This window comes from Elephas maximus, chromosome 7 (assembly GCF_024166365.1).
Source record: "Elephas maximus indicus isolate mEleMax1 chromosome 7, mEleMax1 primary haplotype, whole genome shotgun sequence".
Taxonomy (NCBI): Eukaryota; Metazoa; Chordata; class Mammalia; order Proboscidea; family Elephantidae; genus Elephas; species Elephas maximus.
In genome coordinates this window covers 27,242,330-27,265,537 of record NC_064825.1, presented here as the reverse complement: position 1 = coordinate 27,265,537, position 23,208 = coordinate 27,242,330, and the positions used below count along the sequence as shown (strand labels likewise).

The 23,208-nt window shown below is 38.1% G+C and overlaps 2 protein-coding genes and 10 non-coding genes across 17 annotated transcripts in view; 3 read left to right on the top strand and 9 right to left on the bottom strand.

Moving 5' to 3' along the window:
* CEP295 (centrosomal protein 295) overlaps positions 1–11,575 on the top strand; it is a 54,336-nt gene extending 42,761 nt beyond the window's left edge. The window contains exons 19-30 of the mRNA XM_049889507.1: positions 3,271–3,374; positions 3,913–4,015; positions 4,342–4,590; positions 5,398–5,546; positions 6,553–6,727; positions 7,428–8,071; positions 8,791–8,931; positions 10,590–10,683; positions 10,857–11,021; positions 11,141–11,240; positions 11,318–11,411; positions 11,493–11,575. Coding sequence (XP_049745464.1) covers positions 3,271–3,374; positions 3,913–4,015; positions 4,342–4,590; positions 5,398–5,546; positions 6,553–6,727; positions 7,428–8,071; positions 8,791–8,931; positions 10,590–10,683; positions 10,857–11,021; positions 11,141–11,240; positions 11,318–11,411; positions 11,493–11,531 — 2,057 coding nt within the window. The 3' untranslated portion in view covers positions 11,532–11,575. The remainder of the gene's footprint in view (positions 1–3,270; positions 3,375–3,912; positions 4,016–4,341; positions 4,591–5,397; positions 5,547–6,552; positions 6,728–7,427; positions 8,072–8,790; positions 8,932–10,589; positions 10,684–10,856; positions 11,022–11,140; positions 11,241–11,317; positions 11,412–11,492) is intronic.
* LOC126081291 (small nucleolar RNA U2-19) lies at positions 3,498–3,577 on the top strand. The gene has a single exon (XR_007518338.1). It is a non-coding gene; the product is annotated as a small nucleolar RNA U2-19 (small nucleolar RNA).
* Positions 3,729–3,797, top strand: LOC126081290 (small nucleolar RNA U2-30). The gene has a single exon (XR_007518337.1). It is a non-coding gene; the product is annotated as a small nucleolar RNA U2-30 (small nucleolar RNA).
* Positions 11,576–11,773: 198 nt separating the features above from the next.
* On the bottom strand, positions 11,774–11,905 carry LOC126081284 (small nucleolar RNA SNORA25). Its single transcript, XR_007518331.1, has one exon. It is a non-coding gene; the product is annotated as a small nucleolar RNA SNORA25 (small nucleolar RNA).
* A 72-nt stretch (positions 11,906–11,977) lies between these two features.
* On the bottom strand, positions 11,978–23,192 carry TAF1D (TATA-box binding protein associated factor, RNA polymerase I subunit D). 6 transcript variants are annotated; one of them, XR_007518154.1, is made up of 12 exons: positions 23,089–23,192; positions 20,796–20,939; positions 19,670–20,054; positions 19,083–19,258; positions 18,144–18,204; positions 17,565–17,727; positions 16,393–16,427; positions 14,646–14,694; positions 14,369–14,402; positions 13,454–13,504; positions 13,066–13,102; positions 12,368–12,448 (listed from the first exon to the last, which is right to left on the bottom strand). XR_007518154.1 is itself a non-coding variant. In XM_049889535.1 (6 exons), exons 2-6 carry the CDS (start codon positions 20,858–20,860, stop codon positions 17,596–17,598), a joined length of 819 nt encoding a protein of 272 aa, XP_049745492.1. In that variant the 5' UTR covers positions 20,861–20,939; positions 23,089–23,192; the 3' UTR covers positions 16,434–17,595. The 6 variants fall into 6 exon arrangements, 1 of the variants encoding a protein (XP_049745492.1); XR_007518157.1 differs by lacking the exon at positions 12,368–12,448 and adding an exon at positions 11,978–12,063 and having other exon boundaries at positions 13,454–16,427; XR_007518153.1 differs by having other exon boundaries at positions 13,454–16,427.
* LOC126081287 (small nucleolar RNA SNORA32) lies at positions 12,198–12,321 on the bottom strand. The gene has a single exon (XR_007518334.1). It is a non-coding gene; the product is annotated as a small nucleolar RNA SNORA32 (small nucleolar RNA).
* LOC126081281 (small nucleolar RNA Z40) lies at positions 12,768–12,840 on the bottom strand. The gene has a single exon (XR_007518328.1). It is a non-coding gene; the product is annotated as a small nucleolar RNA Z40 (small nucleolar RNA).
* On the bottom strand, positions 13,208–13,340 carry LOC126081285 (small nucleolar RNA SNORA1). The gene has a single exon (XR_007518332.1). It is a non-coding gene; the product is annotated as a small nucleolar RNA SNORA1 (small nucleolar RNA).
* Positions 13,571–13,709, bottom strand: LOC126081283 (small nucleolar RNA SNORA8). Its single transcript, XR_007518330.1, has one exon. It is a non-coding gene; the product is annotated as a small nucleolar RNA SNORA8 (small nucleolar RNA).
* Positions 14,528–14,598, bottom strand: LOC126081297 (small nucleolar RNA SNORD5). Its single transcript, XR_007518344.1, has one exon. It is a non-coding gene; the product is annotated as a small nucleolar RNA SNORD5 (small nucleolar RNA).
* LOC126081288 (small nucleolar RNA SNORA18) lies at positions 14,744–14,875 on the bottom strand. Its single transcript, XR_007518335.1, has one exon. It is a non-coding gene; the product is annotated as a small nucleolar RNA SNORA18 (small nucleolar RNA).
* On the bottom strand, positions 16,766–16,892 carry LOC126081292 (small nucleolar RNA SNORA40). Its single transcript, XR_007518339.1, has one exon. It is a non-coding gene; the product is annotated as a small nucleolar RNA SNORA40 (small nucleolar RNA).
* Positions 23,193–23,208: the final 16 nt, after the last annotated feature.

Below are 23,208 nucleotides of genomic sequence, written 5' to 3'. Positions count from 1 at the left end.
CGTCAGTTTTTATTTGACCTCTCAGTGCCACCAGAAACACACTGTAGTTGAACAAAGCTGGGTGTTTTGACTTGTTGCAGTAGGAGAACACGCACCACAGGGAACCATGAGGCATCTTAGTCAGAGGGCATTACAGAGGACTTCCTATAGTATATGGGCATGTATTATGTGATTTGGGGAAGGGTTCAAGCATACAGAGCTTAGTTTATTAATGTTGCATGCTGCTAGAAAGCAGGGGTAACTATTATCGAACATCTCGAAATTTTTATCTAGGAGATGGGAAGAATAGAGTGAGGCTAAATCTGTAATTGGTAAAACAGCAGTAGTTACTCATATTGGCCAGGACGGGGTGATGCTTTGTCATTTTTGTGGTTTGGACAGCAACATTCGTTTTTTTGCCTATGTTCACACATGATTATGAGTGGTCTGGTTTTTCTCTTGATCCCTCATGGTCACAGGAAACTCTGGTGACGTAGTGGTTAAGTGCTACAGCTGCCAACCAAAAGGTCGGCAGTTCAGATCTACCATCCTTGGAAACTCTGTGGGGCAGGACTACCCTGTTCTATAGGGTCACTATGAGTCGGCATCAGCTTGACGGCAACAGGTTTGGTTTTTTGATTATCATGGTCACAGAGTAGCCTCACCTGATACTGGTGTTCCATGAAATTTCTAATGCTTAACAGTAGAAGACCAAGATCTTGCTGTGAGCTCCAGGCCACCTCCTAGCAACACTACAGCCTAGCTGATAACGCCAGGTCAACTCTAGTGTTTCAGGGGCTGCTTTTCTCCTTCTTTGCATCCCCAGATTCATATTATTTCTATTTTGGAAGGGTCTCAGTTTTGTTATTCTCCATTTCCTCCCTGCCACTTTGTTTAAGTCCTCAACACCTCACACCTTATTTCTTAATAGCTTTTTAGGTATGTTGCGAACTCAAGCTTTATACCCTTTGCTTGTGTATGAAAACAGGAAATGGTGCCTTCCTGCGTAGTGTGGGAAGATTAACCTGGTTAAGGAGTTGTTCATGATGTTACTCCCCCTACTCAGGAACCTCTTAATAAGTCCCTTTGCCAGCCCTGGGGGCGTGGTGGTTAAGTGCTACGGCTGCTAACCAAAAAGTCAGCAGTTCGAATCTACCAGGTGCTCCTTGGAAACTGTAGGGGGCAGTTCTACTCTGTCCTATAGGGTCGCTATGAGTCAGAATCGACTTGACGGCAACACGTTTGGTTTTGTGTTTATTGTCAGCCCTGGTGGCACAGTGGTTAAGAGCTCAACTGCTAACCGAAAGGTCAGCAGTTCAAATCCACTAGCCGCTCCTTGGAAACCCTGTGAGGCAGTTCTCCTCTGTCCTGTAGGGTCACTGTGAGTCAGAATTGACTGGACAGCAACAGATTATTGCCAGTGAACCACGTCCAAACTGATGACATTTATTCCATTTACTTCCAGGGACCACCTGCTTTCAATGTATTCTTCTATACCTTAAATTACTCTGACTTTGCTCTTTTCAGTTTTTATATTTTACTTCTTAACCACTGCCCAAATGCATCTCTGTTCACTTAACCTCTCCTCTGTTGTTGTCTTCTAGCTATGTTATAGATAACAGTAAATAATTGTGATTAATTGAATTGAAAAACCTAGATGAAGTTCCCATCTCTCATCTAGCTTTCTTCTTCTGAATTAAAAATACCTCACCTTAAAATTTCACCATCTCTGTCTTCTTTATTTAAAATTTCAGTGAGTATAGACTCTACCAAGAAACAGGTAGATGGCTAATTAGGTCACAATAATATATTTTCTAAAGAAATAGAATAAAATAGAGTAAAAAATTGTATTTAAATAGACTTAAATTGTTTAGACATAATCTTTGATATTAACTTTGTTTCTACTTCATTACCTGTAATATAGATAATATTTTATGGAATTTTTGGAATAAATGTATATACACACATATATATGTACATATATTTATGCATGTGTATTGAGTTGCCATTTAAGAAAATATTTTTTACACAAACATTTAAGAAGCATACCTTTAATGTGTACAATTACCTATAATAGTATTGTCTTACTCATCTAGTGCTGCTCTAACAGAAATACCACAAGTGGATGGCTTCAACAAAGCAAAATGAATTCTCTCATAGTCTAGTAGGTTAGAAGTCCAAATACAGGGTGTCAGCTCCAGGGGAAGGCTTTGTCTTTCAGCTCTGGAGGAAGATTTTGTCATCAGTCTTCCCATGGTCGGGGAGCTTCTCAGGCACAGGGACCCCCGGGTCTAAAGGACACACGCTCTGCCCCTGGCACTGCTTTGTTGGCGGTATGAGGTCCTTGCTGCTCGCTTCTTTCTTTCTTATCTCAAGAGATTGCATCAAGACACAATCCAATCTTGTAGATTTGAGTCCTGCCTCACTAACACAACTGCTACCCATCCTCCCTCTTTAACATCATAGAGGCAGGATTTACAACATATAGGAAAATCACACAATACTGGGAATCATGGCCCAGCAAAATTGATACACAGGTTTCAGTCCATGACAAATATCAAGGTTATAACGAGTTTATGTTTGGTGGACCAGTTTTAATTTTATTCTGTGTCATAACCACAAACTCTCATATGCCTAGGCCAGCATTCTCACAAGTGTTGGCTTGGGAATAAGAAAAATTATCTGAGAATACCTGAGTTATTAATAGTGAGACAGAGAGTATATTTTTTATATATATTTTAGTATGTCAAATATAATTCATAATTATAGGAATACATGTTCATTGTTAATTTAGAAAACATTAAGAGGTATAAAGAAGTAAAAATTACACCTTATCCTACCATTAAGTAACCACTCGTTACACCTTTATGATTTTGTTTATTGTATTTTTATATGCATTTTTCTCATCTTTGAGATTGTATGATATTTATTCTATACTATATTCTTGCTTTTTCCATTTAAAATAATGACAAACATTTCTCATCCATTGGCTTTTTTTGGGCTCTGAGATGTAGTATTCAAATATTTTTCAAAGAGTTTTATACATAGAATAGCAATGAAAACTGCAGTTTTCCAGGAAAAAGACTATGTGTTTACTGGTGAATGCTTTTAATGAATAATGAGAAGAATTTCTTTTTTTTTTTTTTTTTAATAAGGCAAACTTGAAGAAGCAACATTTGAAAGTAAATCGCAGGAAAGCAGGAAATGGTGCCCTCTGGTGCTAAGAATTTAATTGTGCTAACCCAAACTTTTTTTTTTTTTTCATTTTGAACTCTAAAATCCATTTTACAGTCAAGGCCAAGGAGCCTATTGCAGACAGTTATGCAGCATTAAGTCATGCTGTGGAGGAACAAGGGCATACATATCTGGGTTCAACTGTGAAGCCAGAAAATAAGGTTAGTAATATCTTAATGTATGCTACAATTTTTAAAGAGTTATTTGGCTTCGTATTCTCTTTTGTTTAGAGAAGTGGTAAAAAATTAATGTCTGCATTCTCTGAGATCCACTCTTATGAAGTGGATCAGTGATGAAAATAGCCAAATCTGAGCATCAGAAGACCTTCCAGTCTACCTGATGCATGATCTCTGTAGTTCTGGGAAGCAATCGTATAAAATAATTTAATACAGTATGTCTGATGTGTGTGTGTGTGTCTCTGTGTTAATAAAGGTGACAGTGGATAACTGAGAAATTGTTGATGCATGAATAGGGTTGAATGTGTGTGTGTTTGTGTGTGAAAGGCTTATCAGTCTGAGCAATGATGAAAAAGTTTGCTACTGACCTTTGGAACTATGAAGGTGTCTACACTTGACCTGAGCTCAGAATTGATAATTGCTGATGGTGATGATTTGGGGTTTCACTATTAAATTTAAGTGACATTTTTTTCCCTAGATATTACTTCCTACATCCTGTTCTAATGTTCCCCTTGATTTTTAGGCTGAAACACAAGAGATTTCTCATGAGCCATTATCTTCAGTAACTATTTCTACTGGGAGCCTTCTAAGTTGTGAAAACACAGATTTGAGCCTTACGGATCCAGGTAATAACATTCAGAATGTTTGTAAATAAATTGAAATACCAGCAACAATTGAGTTACGATACTGGTGAAAGGAAGCATTGCCTCTTTAAATCTCAATAGTAAATATTGGACATTATCATATTCTAAACATGGCTGGAAGTCACAGATCCCTAACAACACTTTGAGAAGTATTCACTCTGTCACATTTTCCCATTCAGTGGAAATCTGAGCAAATTTCTTGGTTGCACTGATCCCATGGCATATCACCATGACTCTCTACCAAAATATGTCTTTAAGGAAGTACCCAGCCATGGCAATGAAATACTTTCATTCAACTCAATTTTCAGAGTCATTTGCAGAGCAGGTGGATCATAGACAACAAGAATCTACCACTGGAAAGGAAGAGGACACCGATCTTTTAAATTCTGTCATTCCTCCAATACAAGCTATTTATCAAAGGCCGAACTCTTCTGACATTCACAAATCTCCATTGCCTTTGATAGAAGAATTAACATCTGGTCAAACACACGTGCAGCAGATCATAGATAAGTACATAAATGAAGCAAATTTGATGCCTGGAAAAACAGATTTTAAGGGTAAGTATAAAAAATGTTTTTATGTAAACTAAGTCTGTTCAACTTAAACTTTTCATCCCTTTTAGTTTTGGTGATTGTTTGAACTTCATGTTTTTATGGCCTGCTGCAGTACAGTTATTATACAGAAAACAGTGAGAGCATTTAATGAGAAAGGGGATCTAGAGCCAACTAGACTGACTAGAGAACACGTAGAAGAGATTAATTAGCAAATTTTTCGTTACCATTGCACAGTTATAACTGCTGAGGCAATAAAAAAAAAACAAAAAAAAACCCCTGTTGCCATCGAATACTGCCAGGATTAAATTTAAGAGCTCAGAAATCAGACACACCTGGATTCCAGTCCTAGTTTGACTGTTTACTAACTTTGAGACAGTGGGCAATTGATTTACTCTGTAAAAGAGGAATGTTGCAGATAAAATGAGATGATGTACATAAAACAAATTGCTTGGGCCATGGTAACACTCATTAAAAAAATCATGATCCTGAAGTGAGCTAAGTGAGAACCACAAAGCATTTATCAAAGCAATGGTCAGATTTGACCTCTTATTCCTAGTTAACCTCATGAGACTTTTGGGGGTTGGTAGAAACGGAAATTTATTTGTCAAAGTTGTCAGTCACTGTGAGTATCCACATTTTTTTATACCTTGAAAATAATCATGATAGGACTTAATTTGAAATCATCTGCCAGTAATGAAAAAATTAGAAGTAATTTTGTTGGAGTTATCTAAAAAGCTTTTATGAATACTTTCTTAATACTAATTTTCAAGGCTTTATTTTAAATTTTAAAATTAATCTTTTTTTTCAAAGTTCCAGCAGTTCATCCTGACTTCCCAGAACTGGAACACACTATTCCAAATTTGCATCATCAGCTCTTTAAACCCTTAGAACCACATCTAGACTCTGATTTGTTATCCTCATTCTCTGGGATTTCTCAAGACAGCAGAGACTTTTACAAGGTATGGTAGAGTAGATTCTCCATTGCAGTGAATTTCCAAGAATAGTTTTAGTGTTTTCTTCTATTAGAACTAGGGTTCTTAGTCTTGGCTGCCTATTAGAATCATGTGGTAAGCTTTTTAAAATTCCAGTGCCCAGACTACCCACATCAATGAAAGCAGACTCTCTGGGAATGTTCGGGTATCCAGTTTTGTTTTTTCTTTTTTTAAAGCTCCCTATGTGATTCTAATGTGAAACCAAGGTAGAGGACAGCGTCATTAGGATTTTGTCTTATCAGCCTTATTTCCAGCTAGTAGATATCATCTCTGGAGGGTTTGCCCTTGTTTTTAGTTAGTTTTTGTTGAGTATTTGTTCATTTGTTTACTTTAATGGAATTCTGCCTTGAATAGTTCAGAAAATATGATTTTGCAACATTTAAAAAATCTCTTCCTACACAGTGAAGGAGCTGAGATTCAAGCCTGGATCTTCCTGTTTCCACAGCCTGACGTTCCAGGCTACTCTATTCCTAGTTCCTGTTAATCGGAAAATGATCTCATGTTCTAAACCTACTAGTTTTGATTAATTCACAATTTGAGCTGTGCTGTACATTTAGCTGATTAAATACATTAACTTCATTAGATGAACTTAGCAAATTTTCTAGAGAGACTGGAAAATGAACACCTTTTTTCTTAATTTATAAAACTTCTTCAGCAGTGTAGTTCTGATTTTCCATGCCTTGTGAAGAATTTCTTGCTTCAGTGCTAAAAATACTTGGTAGAATCTGTATGCTGGCTTCCCTCCTGAGAAGAAAATTCTGGCAGAAGCTGTTCAAAACTTCTAAATAATATTTTTCTAAAAATTCTCTTTCATATTGAATGAAAAGGAAGAATTGGGTTTGAATAAGCAAATCGTTACTATGATAGTAAGGTGGTAACTAAGGAAAAATATTATCAAAGGAATATAGTGATTATTGATTCAATTAATAATGATACATATCTTAATATTTCAGCCATTCTCGTTTTTTGCTAGGGCTCAGAGTCTTCATCTGAAAGCCAACATGCTACTGTATCATCCAAAAGCACAGTTTCTTTTCCAGCACCAAGGGGGAACCTGCATTCTTCTCTTAAGAGTCTGGACCTGCCACTTGACCCTACCTCGGCACGTGTTGCAGCTCAGAGTTTTATGACAGAAAATGTTACTGAGGGTATGTATGAACAACTTAGAAAAAGTTAAATAAAACCCAATACATTTTTGTTTCATGGTTCTTTACATCCACTTCTCTTGGAAACTGTGCTTAGCAGCTCCTAGTTTATTTCTACCCATCTTCTGCCCCCAGTGGTACAAGTTATGTTTCTTTGACTCTGTACTTACGTATTTAAACAACAGAAGTAACATAGGCCCAGTCTGCATTTTTTACAACACTGAAATAAAAAACAAAAGTTCTGCCTCTTGCTTTTCAATTTCCCTACCATAGTTGAGGTGATCAGTTAACAACTTAAGTTTCCTTCTAGAACTTTCTGTGCAAACGTATCTGTAGATGTGAGATACACATGCACTTTTTATTCTAAGTCTCTCTTGTAAAATCAACATTTAGTTGTTAGAGGAGAAAAAGGTTACCACAGTGTGTAAGAGCCAAACTGTCTCTATGAAATAGGAAAAAATACATGGTACAGAATTGTTTCAAGATCACTGTGACTGTCCTTCAGCTTTCTATTCATTTTTATTTCCATCAGCTTTCACTCCTAAAATTGCAGGGAGTAACCTTACTATAAACATTTTAATATATAAGTCTGAAGATCGATTTATTATTTTTAATTTACTCACAAAGTTGTAAAGACTATATCTGTATCCATTATTACAACAAAAAATGATGATTAACTGACTTCTTAAACTTTTTAATGCAGGATCTGAACAATCTTTCTACCAGCTTCTGCCAGAATTTTCTTCTCAGGAGGGGAGCCAGCATGCAGATCTACCAAGTATTTTTAGCATTGAAGCAAGAAATTCTTCACAAGGCATGGGAAATCAGAACCACCCCTCTGAAGAAGTATTACAAATTAAGAAAAAAGGTGTTCATTTTCCAGTCTCTCTAGAAAATTTGCTAATTTCATCTGATCCAGTTAGTGTATTTAGTCAGCTAAATGTACAACATAGCACTCCATGTGATTCTGCCTCTAGTGAGTGCTCAATAAAAGACCAACCAGAAGACAGAAAAAAAAGACTGTGCTTTGAAGGACTGTCTCAAAGAGAGCTTGACACAATGTTAGAGAATCGAGGTCTCATGGAAGATGATAAAAATAAAGCTGGTGGGGTTTTAGCCATAAAACCACATGCAGAGGAAATTGACTCTCAATTATGTGTAAGAACAGTGGAAATGGGAACTTTAATTCAGACACCCCATTCATTAACCATGCAAAATGAAAAATATTTTGAGAATTCAACTAAAAGGGAAACTCCAGAAATCCTAAGAAGCCTATCTCAACCAGCGCCATCAGAGCTCTTTCTAAGTTCTGGGTCATTTTCAGTACAGAGCTCTGTTCCAGTTTGGGTAAGTGAAATCTGTGTTGTATTGCTAGCATTTAAGTTCATTACAAAAAAAAAAAAAAGTTCATTATAGGAAAGACTATTTTGAAGCAAAGTTCAGGAAAAGCAACAAAGCTCAATCTCCATTGAGACTTTGAAGCTTGTGGTCTTTGGCAATCTCTAATGAAATGAAAACTCTTAAGTGAAAGCTGACCTCTAAGAGAATTTTACAAAAGACCTTGCCTTCCAATTCAGATACCCTTTTCCAGCTTCCCAGAGAAATGATGGCTTGGCCTATGCTTTATTCAACCCTTTCTGGGTTGAACCTCATAGCACTCCACTGAATTAATCCATTATTGAAATAGGTGTTTAGTGCAGTGCCATGAGGTTGGCTGCTAACCAAAAGGTTGGAGGTTTGAGCCCACCAGAGGCACCTTGGAAGAAAGTCCTGGCAATCTACTTCGGAAAAATCAGCCACTGAAATGGCAGCAACTGTTTTTTTCTTTTTCGTGTATACATTGTGAAGGTAAACCATTAGATTAAAATTCACAGCTTGGTGGGGTTGTTTATATTTATTGTCATGTAAATATTCCTCTTTAGGAAAGTAAAATTTTCCCTGCAAAACCCAAACATGGAACATAGTTCTTGTTTTACCTGATTATCTTGCCTAATTGCCAAGTTACATTTTTCACATTTTCAAGTTTTATTTTCTGACATGGTTTCCTTTTTAATTTTGCTGCACAGGAGACAGAGTCTGGCCATGGTATAATGGAAGAGCCAGAACTTACTTTAGTAAGCACCAGTGATATTAGTATTGCTGAAACAGATTTTGAAAACTTAACTCTAGAAGAAAGGAGCGACACCGGGGCAAAAAGCTGTTTTCAGGTAAATTTATATACCTTGTTTATTTAGCAACCTAGAGTGAAGAATTAGGAAAAACAGTAAAGGAGGCTCCGCCCCCCACCTTTTCTGCCCAGACAACCTCGTGAAAGCATCATTTTATACCAAATAGTATAGATATTAGTCGGTGTTGAAGGCTTGGGTTGGTACTCATGCTTGGCAGTCTCCAATGAGATACTTTGATCCAAAGAATCAGATAAAAGCTATGAGAGGCAGAAGACTCTAGAAGGAAATCCAGAGTTGAGCTGATGTGTTTGTAAAAATAAAGTGCTGTAACTTTGTAAGTTTCTTTTGAACTTGAATGTGTTTCAAATTACAATAAAACTGCAAAGAGTAAGACAATAGTGATTTTCAACATTCCCTGCGCATTCTTTGCACGCCACTCTACTCCAAGCAGACCATCTGATTGTCACCTGGGTGGTACTCAGGGCTTTGGAACGGTCTGTTCTGGCTCCTGCTGATGATCTGCATTCTAACAAGTTCCCAGGTGACGCCAGTGCTGCTGGTTAGGGGCCAGTCCTAGCAGGTCTCAAAATATATTTATACAAGTGTCACCTGGGGATCTTGTTAAACTGTAGATTCTGATTTAGTCTATCTAGAGTGGAAATACAAGTTTTGAGCAGGGGCTCAAATGAGAATGAACTGCTTTTAATTCTTAGAAAGGAATTCTGCCTTGGATTTAATTCTAATTTAGTTAGGACTCTGGTTAGCACAGTGATAACAGAACTGTAACTAAACCTAGAGAAATGCTTAAGACATCCTCACTTGCTGCTTGGTACAGAAGAGGAACACTATCAATGTATTTTTAAACATTTACTGTCGTGCCAAGAGCCATGCCTTTTGGGTTAATCTCCACAACTCAATTTTACATGTGAAGAAAAAGGCAAAAAAGTACATTTTTAATTCAACCAGCCTTTTCCCAGAGCTTATACCTAACTTGGACAACTTGCTTATGGCAGAAATAAATTTATAATAGTTCCTGACACCTACTTAAAAGGGAATTTCTAATTTTTATCAGTCTAAGATATTGATAAGTACTACAGAACCCATTAACTGGTAAGTGTCTTTACTGACAAGGATAGTAGCCAAGCAGTGAATCCAATGAGGTAATGAACACGTCAACAGGAATAGTTAATGCTGCCTGTCCTTCCCAGAAAATTCAGTAGTCCTAAAGCTGATGATGGCAGCTAAAAGGTGCGAGGACAGCACAAAGTACTGTGAAAATGGGAGCCAGTCTGTCATTGTGCCAGTGAATTGAATGTACACCTAAACGTGTTCTCTCCCACTGAGCACTGATCCAAACTTCAGAGCGTGCTTAGGTCTTTATAAAGTTCCACAGGCAGATACGAAAACACATCTCCAGTATGTACACGAATAGTTTAACTTCATCACACAAAACAGTCCTTGTTTTGATGGTCATATTATTTATATACTTGGGGGCAATGGAATTGTCAAGTATCTTAATGGTTCAATGAAAAATAGAGGGCAGAGATTAAAGTCATATAGCCAGAATCAAGAGCAAAGCTTTTGGCTCCTTCCAAAAAAGCAGGTTTTGGGTTATTGTAACATCAAGTACTGAGAAAGAACAAAAACTATGCATGTATAATTTTAAGCGGTAAACTCAAATATGACTTTCTCATTAGGTGAGTCAATTTCTGCCTCTTGTACCAGAAACAGAAACCACAGATTGTCCACCTGTATCAGAGCTTGCTGGGGAGAAGTTAACACAGCCTGCAGGTATGGCTTGAACATGTACTTGGGGGGCGGGGAGGGAGGACGGGCTGTCAGTGGGAGCTCTACCTGCCTCTTTGGGTAGCAGGAGGAAAGTAGGAACCCCACCATCTTATAAGCTAAAGTGAGGTGAAACATTTGGCACAGTTCCAAGGATCTTTTTTTTTTTTTTTAAACAGAAACCCTTCCAGAGTTCACAGCTATACCAGAGAGCTTACAAGAAGCATTTTTAAAAAGAAAAAAAAAATTTATCAAGAGATCCACTCAGAGACAGAAAGAAATAAAGAACAGAGTTCATGTCACCGGAAATTCACAAGTCAAAACAGCTCAGAAACCTTCTACAGGTATGTTCCTTATAAACACTCATCTTCACACCCAGTCAGGTTGAAATCTGATAGTGAAGGTTTTTCTATCAGTTGAGAATCTAGCATTGTATGTCCAATCAGTTGTTCTTCTCTCAAAGGCTCTTCCGTGAGTCGCCTCAAGGATGTGAGTAAAGGTAGAGTGTCTCTCCCTGAAGACAGAAGAACTGCACAAGCCCTCATGTACCAAAGGGCTTTAAGGTAGGTTTAGCCTTTATATGAATGCTTGATTGATTGCTGACGTAATTCTGTCTTAATCCTATATTAATTTATTACAGATCATATAATCAATTAGCTGAAGTTAAACAGGAGGAGAAAGCAAGAAAAGAAGCTTATGCCCAAAATAGGGCAAGGGCAAGAGAATTTCATAAAGTGAGTTGTCTCCCCTCCAATTTTTTCTAAGGTAGACAGACCATAAGAGCAACTTCTAATTAAGTTTTATTCTCTCCACAGAAAACACTGGAGAAACTTCGAGCCAAAGCTACAGGCTGACTTTCTGCAATGTAAAAGTTTTTATTATGTGTAGCATTAGGCAAAAATTATTTAATGTTAATAAATTTTATATAATGAGTTTTACATGTTGTCTTTCATCAATCAAGGTCACCTTAGTTCCTCAGGAAGCTTGCATCAAGATTGATCTTCAAGACAGCCCTGAAGAAGAAATTAACCATTGGTTAAACTTGGATCCATTTACTTCCCCCACGTCATCAGTCACGGACTATCAGTGTGTATCATCTTGTATCTCCTCAGGAAAAAAACAGCACACTACTGAGTGACTGTGGCGTTCTGTGGAGAACTTTCATCTTAGGTCACAGCGTTAAGAGCCCCTGGTCTCACAACTCCACAAGCCCTCTTTGAGATGACCTGTATCTTTTCTAATGTATACATACCTTTTTAGAAGAACCCATGTTAGTCCACTGTTGTCAATACAAAGATTTCCAGAGATAACTACTGTGCAGTGATCAGGAACTTTTTACTTGGACTGACTGTGTTGTCCAAGCCACAATCCACAGCAGATCTCAGACTTAGCACCAAAAAAAAAAAAAAAAAAACTCTTTTAGTGAGTACAGATGAAAAAGCTTAAAGAAAGTGTGTGCCATAAATTATATTTCTACTGGTGCTGATCTAAGCAATGGAAATAAAACAAGTAAGAGTATAAAATGTTCCCAATTGGTTGAATGCTAACAAGGTAGCAAGAGAGAAAACCTAGTGGGAAGTTTTTTTTTATGGTCAAGTCCACAGCAAATCAGAAACTGCATTCTAAAAGCCTTGGTAATGACCATTGTACGCTAGCGAATAATTTGGTGTGGTAAGTTAAAAACAATTACCTGTCAGAATTTTCTTTTAGTTGGGCTGCTTTAATTTTCAATTAAATATGGACATCCTGATGTACTTCAAAAGTCTATCACCTATGAAAATATTTCAAATTCCTATTAGGTTCCAAAGTGAACAGAAACCCAGTACACAATATGTATTGAAACTCTTTACTTTCATCAACTTGATCCAGTTGTTGATTCCAACTAGTCTGGAAACAAACTGACACTAAATATATGAACAACTAAACAAGAGGCTGAGTGGTCCCACTTCCATTTATATCTGAATCGATGTCATCTGTAATGCTCTCTGATCATGACTCGAAGGTATTTGAAACATGCAGGTTTAAGGTAGGTACATTTTACTTGACAGCTTTCATAATTTTTTAAAATATAACATCCATTTAATGTGGACTGATGTTCAGAAAGGCTATTTTCATTCAGCACAGTCAGAGCAGTTGAACACTTTGCCCATCATCATAACATCGTACGTAACTGATAGAGTATAAACACATGGTAGCATTTTAACATCTTTCTTTTTCCTCCTTACCTGTTAAGTAGTGCTAATAAACCATGAGATTTGACTGCTATAAGAATTTTTAGGTTAATAAATTCAAGAACTGCGATGCTTAAATGTTTTGTAAAGGAGAAGCTAAAAGGTATCTTACAGGATACTTGCATTGCCTTTATGAGGGAATAAATTAAAATCATACCTAGAATTTCTTCAAACTATTCATTCACTTCAGGGCCCTAGAAATAGAAAGCACATTATTATTTCGGTGAAAAATAAAAAAAGTATTAGTATTCAATGTGTTTCTATGTTGTTACATCTAGTTTCCACTCATTCCTTGGACAAAGTGTTACAGGTCTCATTGTCACCACTGCAATTAGTTCACTGTGATGCAAGCAAAACCTGTCTTAATTTAGCCACATTGACAATTTCTGGACACCATGATCAACTGTGCCCATTTTCACAAAAAATGAGGCTACAGAATAAAAGTTGTTCCTCAAACGCAGCACATTACAGTACACTTTTAAATACAATGGATGTTGCTACCAATAGGGATAACTGCTAAAAGCTACAGAAATATAAAGCCTTACATTTTAGGATCCGTGTACATAGATTCTGCCTTACTCTTAATTTCAGACATCCTAGAAAAAGAAAATAATTAGTTCCTAATGAAGATTATAACCAACTTGGCAGTATTTAACTATATAAACTGTACCAATAGAAATACCAGGTTTAACATGCACAAAGCCAAGAAAACCAACGATGCCAGCTACTGAATTTCTGTCGCACTGTCCTTTGAACATCCCAGCAGGAATGAACTGCTGGATGCAGATACCATGCAGTGCAGCGATTCAACTATAACCCACTCACTTCCCAAAGTCTCCAGTGCTACTCATTTCAGAAATAAGCTTACTTTCACACATCTCTTAAAAACCCAAAGTTCCTCTAACAGGTACACAATTTAACCTTTATTCCCAATTATTATTCCAAAAGGAAATATTGCTGCATTTTAAACTATCGACCTTGTCACTAGTAATCTTAATCTTGTCTCCTGTATTTAACTTACATAGCAATTAAGTCAGATCACTAAAAGAAACAATACACTGGCGGTGTCAATTCACTGTTGCTCAATTGTGCTATTAATCAGAACTGCTTTAAAGCAATTCATTATCCCTAACTGAATCAAACATATCCAAGTATGCATGGTATTAGGAGAAACGATATGAAGCTGCAACCTGAAAAAGGCACAAAAAAGAATTTCATCTGCTAACTCAATATTGACTCAGGCTTCAGCATTTTATAGCCTCAACATGCAACCTCTTGTTTATTTCATTCTACATATACAAATATTGTAGCCAATATTTTTGCCAAGGTTTTGATTCTGTATTTTATCCCTATAATAATAATTCCTAGTTACAACGGTAATGGCATGTTGTACTTAGAATTTATTTTTTCAGAAATCCGGAATCATTACATTTCCAAATAGATTAAAATATTCCACTTACCTCTACCATGAACGAGTTGAATGTAATCCTACGCCTATGGAGACAATACCGAGTGTAAGGTTTAGAACACCTTAAGTGTTTCAAGTTCCTGTGAAAACTAAACCCTGGACGTAAGTTCAGTACCCAGGTACAGGTACTCTTTCAGCTATACCTGGCCAGCTCAGTCAGAATGCAATTTAGTTCATGTATGAATCATTCAGCAGTTGAACAGTTAAATTCATCATGTGAACTGTAACAATATACCAAAAGATTACACTTCTCACCAGTTAAAACTTACCTAAAAGTAATCTCCAAGAAAACTATACATCTGCAGGATATAGCAATACCTAAGGTAAAAAAAAAAATTACTAGAGATCTTTCCTACTTTCATCAGCTTTCTGTCTTGTAGTTCCTTCCCACAGATCCAACAAATAGTTCTGTGAGTAAAGCAAAACCACATAGTTACTCTATGAGGCGTTTCCAACGATGTGGGTCTATAGGAAAAGCCCCATCGGGATAGACCTCAACTACTGTAATTTATAAACAATCTACAAAGGAAAGCCATTTTAAGAACTGTGATCTGCACTAGCCTGATCCGTGAAAATAATCACAAGGAAGAACTCAATCCTCAGAAATCACAAGGTAAGAGTTACTATATCAAAAGGAAAATTATACAGAGTACCAGAGTAGCTGCTGTAGATGAACCACAGGAAACGTATAAAATGAATTCTTTTGAGATTTCCAGAGAAATACTTATTCAAACTGCCTTCTTGCCTCAAGAACTACATAAAATGTTTTCTCCTCAGTTATTGGATTGGAAATCACTGTCAAGACCAATAGAACAAGTTAGGTGATTATGGTGCAATGAGTCCCCTTGTCCTTTTGACCTTAATTTTTGCAACTTAGGGGATGGATTTCACTGAGCCCCAAGGAGGTCTCACAGGTAACTGACAAAAAAACCCATGTGTCATGGCTTATATAAGCCCTAGACCATGGGAGACTCAGAGGGAGCTTCTAGGTTGGAGAGTGAATGTGTGCTTCAGGGACTTGGAAGCTCTGTGCTGGGACCCATCCCAGACCTTACCCTTCTTTCTGGTTATAAGACAACTAAAACCAAACCAAACCCAGTGCCGTTGAGTCAATTCTGACTCATAGTGACCCTATAGGACAGAGTAGAACTGCCCCATAGTTTCCAAGGAGCGCCTGGTGGATTCAAACTGCTGACCCTTTGGTTAGCAGCTGTAGCACTTAACCACTACGCCACCAGGGTTCCCATAGACAACTAAACTAAATATAAATACTCTTGGTGATTTCTGTGAGTTGCTCCGGGTAATTATTGAGCTCACAGGACACTGGGAGCCAGCAGGCCACAAGTTACAGAGCTGGGGACCCCTAAATTTATGGATGGTACCCTGAAGGGTAAAGAAAACCCCAAATTTGGGAGCCAGCTGATCTGAAGTTGAGGGGGTCATGTGGGCTACTGACGTGGTAGTCAGGATCTGCTGACCTAGTCGGGTGGCTGAGGACGACAGTGCCACACGCATGGAGCTGCTCATGATGCAGATGTGGGAAGGGGAGGGAAGGTGCGAACTGAGATTCATGCTGATCCTTACCAGTTAGCAATGAAGGTAGGATTTGCCCATGGTGCCCTCTGCCCAGTGCAGGAATTTTAATTACTTCTAAATTATTCAGATTAAAGAAGTTACCTTTGCAATCATTTCTCGCATTATACTACATCTCCTAAAGGTTCTGATTCTTGTTACAGCTCCTATCTCACAAAAACATGGAGCCTAACTTAGAGCTTTAAGGACCCTTTCCTGTAATTCTTTCATTTAGAGCTCTCATAAAATCAAGACGATACCATTTTATTAGGAAGCGTTACTGATCACTTCCTGAAATCAGTATTATACATAGAAATAAAAGGAAACCAAAGGTCTTCTAGTAAAATGAAACCAGTGTATGTTTAAATTACCTGACAATGTACTACATTTAGACAAAGCTGATCAATAAAGAAAAAAAACTAGTACCTAAAGTATTAGACATACCTCAACTTCACACATCAGGCTCTCAAGACAAAAGCCTAAAAAAGAGGCAATCAATGTTTCACTTCAACGTTAAAATTAGAATAAATCGATACAGCTAAGATAACCCTTAAGACCTATGGTTTTTAATAAAGTCCACAATACAGTGCAGGAATTGGACATAATGGCAATACCCACGTCAACTTTAAACATCTGGTGCAAATGGTTAACACGCTCCCAGACTGATTTAAGTCTACTCAGCGGTGCCTCAGAAGAAAAGGCCTGGCGACGTGCCAAAATTCAGACACTGAAAACCTTATGGAGCCCAGTTCCACGGACAGACAGGGGTAGTTCACCGCAAGTTGGAATGAACTCGATGGCAAGTGGTTTAATTATATATGTCCCTTCTTATCTGTATCAAAACTCATACTGAACAATGAGTTCTGGGTTGCAAAAGAGGATTTATTTTTGCACCTGTCAATGAGTCTTTGTCCACAAATTAAACAAACACAAACACAAGTGCTGTCATAGAAATGCAGGATATATGACTATGCGGGAATATCATTGTGACCAAGTTAAAGAAAATCGTAGTTTAAAGTTGTATACCCAAACCCACTGTTAACGAGTCAAATTCCAACTCATATCAGAGTAGAACTGCCCCGTAGAATTTCCAAGGCTGCAAATCTTTATGGAAGCAGACAGCTACATCTTTCTCCTGCAGGGCAGCTGGTGGATTCGAACTGCTGACCTTTCAGTTAGCAGCTGTAGCTCTTAACTATGCCACCAGGGTTTCCAAATATTTAAAGTATTTGGGTATATGGGTACTAAGCATTTGGTACTGAAATTCATTTGTATGAATAAACTGGGATTGAGAGGACTTAGGTACCATAAGGAGCGTATGGCTAGTTGTCAGTCATTTATCTATGATTCCCCACCCCCCAGGATTGAATAAGATCTCTAAACTTCAATGCCGAAATAACACCTGAGATGAACAAGTATCAGCAAACACAGCCAGCCCTTATTTATTTTTAGCAGACGATTTCTCTTTATGAAAGCCACAAATTTTCTGACATGTATAATTTCACTAGCTTTTTTAAATAAAAAAAATTTTTCCTAATGATTACAAACTTGTTGGCATACATATATGCTCACATTTACTTTTTTTCCATGAAAAGCTGCTTTTTCCTGATGTTTACCTTGTTTGACATTGATATTCCTATCTCTATTTCAGGTCATTCTGTCCTTTTTGTCCAATCTTTTGGCCTCTGAAATCCATGCAGTGTCTTCGCTATTTTCTTCACCTAAATTTGCCTTCCTCTTCTTTGGTAATTCACAACTTATTATGAAATAAGTGTCCTCCTGCATAACAAAATTAAACAATACAACTTGACATCTTTAGAAATGACATACAATGGTGATAAAAAGAAACGAAACCCATTGCCACTGAGTTGATTCCAACTCAGAAACCCTTTAAGACAGTAGAACTGACCCACAGGGTCTTCCAAGGAGCAGCTGGTAGATTTGAACTGCTGACCTCTTGGTTAGCAGCCGTTAACTCTTAACCACCGTGTCATCAGGGCAGTAATAGGTTACATCAAATACTCTGAAACTAAGTCTAGTAATTCCTGCAAATCATGACATTTTCTTTGGAGAATTAGATGTTCTCATCAGTACCCAATATATATATATATATTTTTGCAGTTCCTTCACTAATTACTAAACCTTTTAAAATTACCCTCCCATAATAAAACAGGATAAAGATATAAATCACTTACCACCAACTTGATATCACATTCATCACTATGTCCAAGATGAGTTGTATCCTCATCCTCAGCCCTGAAACATTAAAACGCACCATTAGTCACGTAATGACAATCAATTAGATGTATATTCTGACATACTTCTGGATGCACAAATATGCTAACTGGCCACTTACCATCTTTTTAGGGGCTAATGGACTTAACAGCTACTTATGACATAGTATGTTTTACAGGGGAAAATGACTGCCCTCTGAAGAAACCCAGAGCTCTAGCAGGATAAGAGGCAAAGAGCTATTCTCTGGTGCCAGTAAATCTAGCCTAGAACACCCTGAGCAGGGGTAATAAATGATGCCCATTGCCTGGAGGAGGCTTTTCATTTCTATGATCTTCCCTTTCCCTTTTATAACCATCCCCTACCTATTCTCTGTACATGCTACTTGGCACACAGACATGGCTGTCCAACTGGTATTTAATTCTGGGGAGAGGAACTTAATGCATTCTCCTTCCAAGGCACAAACTGGGGTGTACTTTGATGTGGATGGGAGACTAACTTCAGGAAACCCAGCTGCTAATGATGTATCCTGTTCTTCTCATCCCTGTCCTGTTTATTCTATAGATAATAAATACCTGTTGCTCACCCCATTACAAGTATCTGGTCTGTGCTCTGCTCTAAAAGATCTTTAAGAACTTTTGACATTGCATGTACACATGAAATAGCCATACCAGTCAAGACATACATTCTCTGTGGTATTCTGTGTAACATTCCAAATAAAGGTCTTTTTGTGCCAATGTCATAAAAGCTCAACTGTAATAATCCAAATAGCCTACTGTATCTGTGTTCATATCACTATTAAAACATAAATTAATGGCAAAATAGGCAACAATTAACATTAAAATTTAAATACAGACTTCATAAAACCCATGGCCAAAATTATTTCACATGATTCAACTTACACTGACTCTTCAATAGGAGATATGGACCCATCATCATCTAAGTATTTGTATCTACGACTATCAAGATCTTCTTTTTCTAAATCTTCGCCAACATTCATTTGTTTCAAAGATTCCTTGAGGTGGTATTCATACTTTAGTTTTTCAATGTAGTTGAAAAATCCTCTTGCTACAGCTTGCTATAAATCAAAAACATATACTAAGACATGGTCTTTCAAAATATATTTTCTTTCATGACTCAGCAAATGACTATATTCAAAAGGGGGCAAGGATTCCCTTACCAAGAACTTATAATTACTGGTCATGGTTCATTCATTCAACTGTAATTAACACTGCCAGGGTCACTGAGAAAATAAGACCAAAGGTTCCTCCCAGAAGCCTCAGTGACAATTTTATCAAGTAGCTAAAGAATAAGTATACTTTGAGCGGAAAAGTAGTTAGTACAGTATCAAAGCTACAGATCGGATGAACACATAAAAAGCTGAAGGGAAAATATACTCCAGATATCTTTAGAGAATTCTAAAAGTGGCCAAAAAAACTTTAAGCTACAACCTTAGCTATGTGCACAGACATATTTAATGCTGACTCACCTCAAAGGTTAAAATTTTTTTCCAAGGAAGTGGGTTTCTTCCATTCTCTGATTCTAAAAACAGGAAAGCAGATCCTTTATTTTTTAATTGTTTTTTGTCTATTTGTGAGCTTTTAGTGCTTTTCCTTCCTTTTGGTCTTCCCCTTGGTCTTCCTGTTGGCTTATATTTTCTCTTTTTTTTACGTTTCCTTTCCTTATATCTCTCAAAAACTGCTTTTAAAGTCAACGGTCTTGGTTCCACATAGGAATCGCTTGATGAATCTCTTGCCTGAACACTTTCAGATGAATGAACAAAAGTCCTTAGAGGGTTTTCTTGCCTCCGCTTAGGTGAGGAAGGAACACACTGAGTTTTAAATAAGCTGCTACCAGAAGATTCAGAGTTATCACTAGAAATAAAGAAAAAAATTGCATCCTCATGTTACTGAATGCGATTATTAATAACCTATCCCAAATAGACACTCCTCCCAAAGACCAAAGCAGGGATACATGCTCAGTATAATTTCACTAAAAAATGGAAGAGGCAGGGATGGGGCCAGGGTAACCTAGCCATTGAGTTCTGACCACCCTACATAAAATGGCCCACACAACTCTGGGGATTCAAACTGCCTACCTTTTGGTTAGCAGCCTGAGCTTTTAGCCACTACACCACCAGGACCCCCAACTGGGGGTGTATATGACATACCAGACAAGTATTTGATGAGAATATACTAATGCTGACGAGCCCCCACAATTCACGAAGTACTAAACACATAATTCATATACTTACGTCAGCATTCTACATTATGTGGAATATCTTAATGGGTTGATTTTTATGCAACATTCTCCACTGATGTCCATTTACTTGATATAAAAAAATGAGGCAACTTATCCAGGAAGTCAGATACTTTTGAATCAAAGTAGTTGTAATAACTCAATAAAATCACATAGATTTAATCTAATTTTGAAGGTCTGTGTAAATCAAGTTTTTCTTTCATCTTTCCTAATTTCTGAAAATTAACTCTTACCACTACTAATATCTACAACGATTTGTTTTCCTGGTAATTCGAATACAGTAAACATTAATGGAATCTACTGCTGAGATATTCCAGTTTAAAACAGTAACAGTTGATCTAAAAATGCAGACTTACCTATGATCCTCAATTTCTACAGCAGTAGCTAAATCAGATGTCATTGTGTAGCTGGGAGAATCCATTCCTTAGATAAATACTCCAAGTCCCTCAAGTCAGACTGTTTTATCCATCACCCGTTCCTTGCTTTAAGGGGATAAATTTCTGAAAATATAAATTCAGTAGATGTGATATAGCTTCCCTGAATAAACACTAAACTTCAGCACATAGATAGCAAGTATCTTAATACCGGAAATTTTGAAGTACTTTACACCATTAGCTGTGAATTTAGGCACAATCACTTGATTGAACAGGCCTTTAAAAGCTTCTCATCTAGAAAACAGTTTCACATCAAACTCTAAAAATGAGAAATTGCACTGACAGGTTCTATTCTGTCTTTCCAAATCTATTCAATGGTACAAGATACCATCCAGAAAAGTACTGTCATTCCCAGCAAAAGCATCCAACGTCATTCTAATTACCAATAAAAACTGTAATTTCACCAGGAGCCATGAGTAATATACAATTAATAGCCAAAAGGTTATTTCCCAAGATAGATAGGAACTCCTAGGAAAAACTGCCAGAAGGTAGACTGTGGTTCAATAGGCCTCAGTACACCAGGAAAAAGTCATCACCATTTACACCTGGATTCCATCACCATTTTCAACATCTGGTCTGGGACTTCACTTATGGTCTCTTAACATTAAGTAATTATGAAACCTTTTTTTGGTAAACGTTCCCATGTTGTCTTCATGCACAGAAACTGAGAATTGTGAATTTTCATTTCTTTCAATGAAAGGCTAAAACAGACTACTGAAGGAGCCCTAGTGGCGAAGTGGTTATGGTGATAACTGCTAACCAAAACATTGGCAGTGTGAAACCAGCAGTAGCTCTGCGGAATTAAGACATAGCAGTCAGCCTCCTAGAGATTTACAGGAAACCCTACTGGGTCGCTAGGAGTCAGAATCGGCTCCATGGCAGTGGGTTTTAGTGTCTTTTGTGGAGCCCTAGTGGCGCAGCCGTTAATAACTCAGCTGCTAACCAAAAGGCTGACAGTTCGAATCCACCAGCCGCTCCTTGGAAACTCAACGAGGCAGTTCTACTGTCCTATAGGATTGTTATGAATCAGAATCGACTGGATTCGAAATGAGTTTGATTTGGTTTTTGTCATTTTACAATACTTCACATATAATGCAATTGAAAAACTGAAAGATGATTTCCTAAGCTCATCTTCCTTACAGGATGCCATCATTCTATTTTTGTATTATTTTAGCACATAGGAGTCCCTGGGTGACAAACTCTCAAGTGCTCTACTAGCCAAAAGGATAGTGGGAGAAACCCACCCAGAGGAGCCTGAAAACCACAGGGAGCACAGTTCTACTCTGAACACATGGGGTCTCAGATGGCAACAAAGAACAAGTCTTCAGCGTACTTGGAAATCGACAAACTGCGTAACGATGCAATAAATTGTCATGATAAAACAGCAAAATGTTCCAAGTCTAGGGAAACAATAAGTGCTGCAATCTAGAAACTTGTGAAACTGCCCAACGGACCCATGCGGTAATCTCAAAACAGAATTTTTAAAGATTTTTTAAATGCAAAATTCTAAAACCGCTAATAAGCTATGAAGTACCAACTGCTCCAAATCAAAACCCCAAAAATTTGGATCCAATGGACCCTGACAGTATACCTGGAATTAAAACACACACACACACACACACACCGAGCACTCACCAAAATAAAGCTAATTTAAGTCACTTTATCAGAACCTGCTCAACTAGCATTCGTACTTGTCTTCCCATCCAGGGATTTTGCGGTTCTTCGAAGCCACGTGGCAAGCTAGAGCGCTCGGCCAGATCTAACACAGAGCACCCCCACGACCACTCACAACCGGGTGACCTTCGGCTAGGCCTCCGGGAACACCTAACCGCACGCCAAAAACTGGCGTCAGAAACATGCCGGCGTTTGGCATACATCTTAACAGCTACATACCAGACCAACGAAACAGGCCCACAGGCGATAACCGCGATTGTTCGGGACTCTGTCCGGCCATTAGGCCCGGGGAAGCCCTCCACCCTCAGGGCCTGATTTCCAGCGCTCGATTTCCCCAAACTACGCGGTGGTCCCGAGGAAAACTAGATCAGCGGCCTCTCCCCCGCCCACCAGACTGGTAGGAAGCAAACGCCCGTAAGCACTTCAGCCCAGGCCTCGGGCCAGAAGCCTCGGGTTGACGCGGCGGAAGTGTCCCTGAAGTCTGTACCTAGCACCCAGCAGCCTCCCGCTCCAACACGGCACCGCGCAGAAAACGGCCTACCTCTCTCCAACCGTTCGGAGGAAAGGGAAGAGCTATCGCGCGACCCGCCTAAGAGTGGGGCCGAAGTCTCGCGATACAACTGGACACCCGGGCGACAGCGAGAGGTGGGAGGAGATGAGA

Bases quoted from the DNA above. Each gene is read 5' to 3' on its own strand.
- TAF1D (XM_049889535.1), bottom strand. From the start codon at position 20,860: ATGGATTCTCCCAGCTACACAATGACATCTGATTTAGCTACTGCTGTA. The intron at 19,259-19,669 runs GTGAGTCAGCAT...TTTGATTTATAG, and splicing joins AAAAAATTTTAACCTTTGAG to CAAGCTGTAGCAAGAGGATT. The intron at 18,205-19,082 runs GTAAGTTGAATC...TTAATGTTTCAG, and splicing joins TCTCCTATTGAAGAGTCAGT to GGCTGAGGATGAGGATACAA.